The sequence below is a fragment of the Plasmopara halstedii genome (assembly GCF_900000015.1).
Source record: "Plasmopara halstedii genome assembly, contig: Scaffold_218, whole genome shotgun sequence".
Classification (NCBI taxonomy): Eukaryota; Oomycota; class Peronosporomycetes; order Peronosporales; family Peronosporaceae; genus Plasmopara; species Plasmopara halstedii.
In genome coordinates, this window is record NW_020187139.1 from 429,844 (window position 1) to 433,573 (window position 3,730).

At 49.2% G+C, this 3,730-nt stretch overlaps 1 protein-coding gene across 1 annotated transcript; it reads right to left on the reverse strand.

Moving 5' to 3' along the window:
- Positions 1–1,482: 1,482 nt before the first annotated feature.
- Positions 1,483–1,695, reverse strand: PHALS_03379 (uncharacterized protein; the record flags this gene model as incomplete). Its single annotated transcript, XM_024721960.1, has 2 exons — positions 1,483–1,524; positions 1,567–1,695. 2 exons carry the CDS (start codon positions 1,693–1,695, stop codon positions 1,483–1,485), a joined length of 171 nt encoding a protein of 56 aa, XP_024573084.1.
- Between the last annotated feature and the right edge of the window lie 2,035 nt (positions 1,696–3,730).

Consider the following 3,730-nt stretch of genomic DNA (forward strand, 5'->3'; position numbering starts at 1 on the left):
AGCGTCAATGGGTTTATGCAAAGACGGTAAGTTTCACTTATCTGGATCAAGAAACACACAAAGTGTACCAGAAATCTTAAGTCGAGGCCTTGAAGGCTGGTAGACGCAGCATTTGCTGTGATGATATATTTGTTAGAAGATCGGCTTAAAGCATACGTTGAGCGATCAAATTCCCGGACCATGGGGCAATATTGAATGATTGCGCCCGTGATGACGCGATAGGATATCGCCCAGTGACGTCATAGGAAAGGCTTAGATGTTGCACAGAGTAGCGAACTACGGATATATTCACTTCCAATCTTGCCTTTTACTCCTCGCCTCATCTTTCCGAAAGGTTATGAGCCCAAGTGACTCCGACGACGCGCCAAGCCAGTCAGCTTCGACGCCGGTCACGAAAAGGTGGCACTGTCTCCAGCAGCTGTGGATGACACGCTGACTGCTCGGGAAATGAGCGACGGCGTCAGTGCAAGGATTCTCGCCTCTTTTCTCGACCTTCAAGCAAGGATGACGCAGATGAAGGCCTCGCAAGTGAAGCGAGACGAGGACGAGCTTATGTTCGGGGCAACAGAGTCAGGGATTTTCCACTCTGTCCTTGGCAACAGCCGATGAGGTACGCCGATGCACATCGACGCGCTTTGGCCGTTCATCGTGCGGCAGATGTAAGATCAAGGCCGGACATACGCGCGACGTCCGTATGGGGCAGGGAGACAGCCTATAAGGCTGTCGTGGGATGCTCCGCACGGCGAAGTGCTATGGTAGACCCAGCTCCACTCGCCACAGTACGCAGCGGCACAGAACTACGCACGACGAATGGAGCCGGGTGCACAGCAAGCGATGCATGTTCCGTATGAGCGTCAGCGCAGCGCAAACTCAACGGCACTGGGCTGTAAGGAGGCCAAGAATCCGGGATTTTGGACTAAGTCGGATATTCATGCACCAAATCTAGTATGCGCAAGCAGCGTGTGGCTTTGACTGGTCAGAAGACGTGAAGGAATTGCTTGGTCACTACAGCCGAGCGGGACTTTAACAAGTAGGTAGAGACTTGATGGCGCCAGCTCCCGACGCTGAACTATGTCATGGAGCGCCTACGCCAGATGTTCTAGACGACAATCACTGCGACACAGTCAATGGGACTGGTTACGGCGACTAAAGACGCCAAGAGGATCTGACCCGAACACTCCCTGTACTTGGTGGCAGAAAGCGTTGCGTGCGGAGGTGCTGACGCACAATCGCTCGACAACATTGTCCACCGAGCGTCGAGTGAACTGCGCACGGTACTAGTGGCAAAGTACGAGTGCTAGCAAGATTTAGAAAGCACCGGATAAGGTGCAGCCTGAGCGGTCGACAATCTACGAGCCATACTTGGTGATTAAGTCACAATTTGTTTTGGTGAGAACAGTCATGGCGTTTCTTCAAATCCGAACTTAAGTATTACCGAGAGGCATTCGACGAAACCATCTACCAGAAAAGAGGTACCCCCTCTCACTGATTCAAAGCGTCACGCAATTTTTTTACGACGCGCAACTGTCAAAATTAGCCGAGAATACCCATAGGCATTACACATACCAATTTCGATATCGTTCCGTGAATCTTGTCACGGTGACGGTAGCGAGATTGTCGGTTTTTTTTTTTTACTTTCCGATGAGACTTGTGAATTTGAATCGTGAAAATCGTGAAAATCGTCTGTGCTTGCATGATACATACTATTTCGGTATCGATATGATGCGTTCTTAATGCCATGAGCCATGAAGCTGCCTTTTCTAAACAGAAGAAGAAGCGTATTCGACGCTGGTAAAACGCTGTGGTAGCTTGATGCAAGACATCGGATTGTTAAGCTGAATGCTATGAGCAGATTTCTGAAGAAAGACGCCACGGTCTCATGCTGATACAGACGATAGCGATTCTGTACCTATGCTGATACCCTTTATGCCGGGATATCTATAATATAGTGCACAATAATTGCTACAAATCGGTGTTTCGTGTACCCGAGTACGTGAAAAGAGAGAGCGGCTGTTAGTCGCGCTAGGGTCTGCAGAGTTTCACAAGTGTAAATGGCATAAAAGAGGCATAGCCGTGGAATGTGTTATCCCCGTCACGATGTAACAGTTTGTCCCGTCAGCACTAGCCGCCGCGCCGTGCAGTGAATGTCGATGGGCTAGGGACAAGAGTGATTATACACCCGTTCTTGGTATAGCAAAGTAATGGACTGCTTCAATTTGATCACAATCTTCAACGAGTCGTGCTCCTCTAGTGTCACTTGTATTTAAGCTTCCAGGTCGTATTGAAAGCAAAAGGCAAGACTGGTCAGCCGTCGTGGGTACGTGCGCCATACGTCACACGAGGGGCTACCAAGCGAGCGGCACAAGACACAAAACAAGTGACAAGTGATGTAGCCGATGTTATGCAAGTTTACGAGGCTGATCGAGCGACACACGCTGAGGCTATGCGCAGTTCGAAAGCTGAAGGCTAGAGAAAGCCATTGCTTGGGAGATCCTAGCTCTCGAAAACAACGGCGTCTGAAATGTGATCAAACAACCGGCCGGGGCCAACATGTTGCACATTAAGTGGGTACTCAACACCAAAGCGGATGCGAAAGGCGCGCCTAGTTGCGTGCGGAAAAGAGCAAGCTACTGGCATAGATTATGCGCTCACTTCCGCTGCCGTCATGGATATGTCGACAGTAAGGTGATTATAGGACTTGCAGCGACGTGGGGGGTACCGGCAAAGCATGATGACATTCTACACGCCTACATCAAGGCTGACAAGAAGAATGACCTAGAAAATCCTGCTTCATGTGCCAAGCAGTATGGACATCAAAGCTGAGCAACTAAAGAAACTTGATGAGAACAACGCAAACGAAGTAGTGCTTGGACTAAAAAAAAGCCTGTATAGACTGAAGCAGGTGGGACGATTATGGAGTCAACTGCTTCTCACAAGACTCTCAGATACTGGATTCAAGCAGTGAATTAGTGACATGTTCCTGTAATTCAAGCGCGACGGAAAAGATTTGACAGTGGTTGGTGTCTACGTCGAAGATCTCCTTGTTACAGCAACAAGAGCCGCAGCGGTCGAGTAATTCTTCATTTCAATGGCTTCGCGAATCTCGGATCAGTGTCGAAGTTTCGCGGTATAAGAGTGACGGCACGCGGCGCGCATACGTATACTCTCGATCCAGAAGGCTATTGTCGAGCTGCTTCGTGAGCACAGTATGGCATCGGCGAACCCTAAACGCACACCTATCGCTGACGACTGCCACGACAAATTCACGCCAGACAGCATACTGCGGCAGGAAAATGCCGGCTTCGGGTGGCCTAGTATTCGTTCGTTTCAGTCGTTGGTCGGAAAGTCTGCTATGGATCGCACGATGCACGCGGCCAGACACTGCTTTTGCAGCTCTGTATTGGCAAAGATGATTGCACGCTACCTGTGCAGCGGGGCTACCGTAGCTTAGCGCTCGAGGAAGCGTAATTTAGGTCACCGATCTTTCGTTCTATACTTTGAACAAGTACGACTTAGCGGATCGCGGTCCGCATACTGCAAGAGTACCTATTGCCTTACCCGAGGCTAATAAGCTCTTCCGTTTAGGATCCAAACTGATATTTATATATTTTTATCTGCGGCAAAGCCGCCTAATTTTAAATGTCTAGATTTTCCTTAAGATATATAGTAAAATCTAAAACATGCATAACTACTGGCTACCTAGCCCCGTACCGTATTCTTGTTTGGGTGT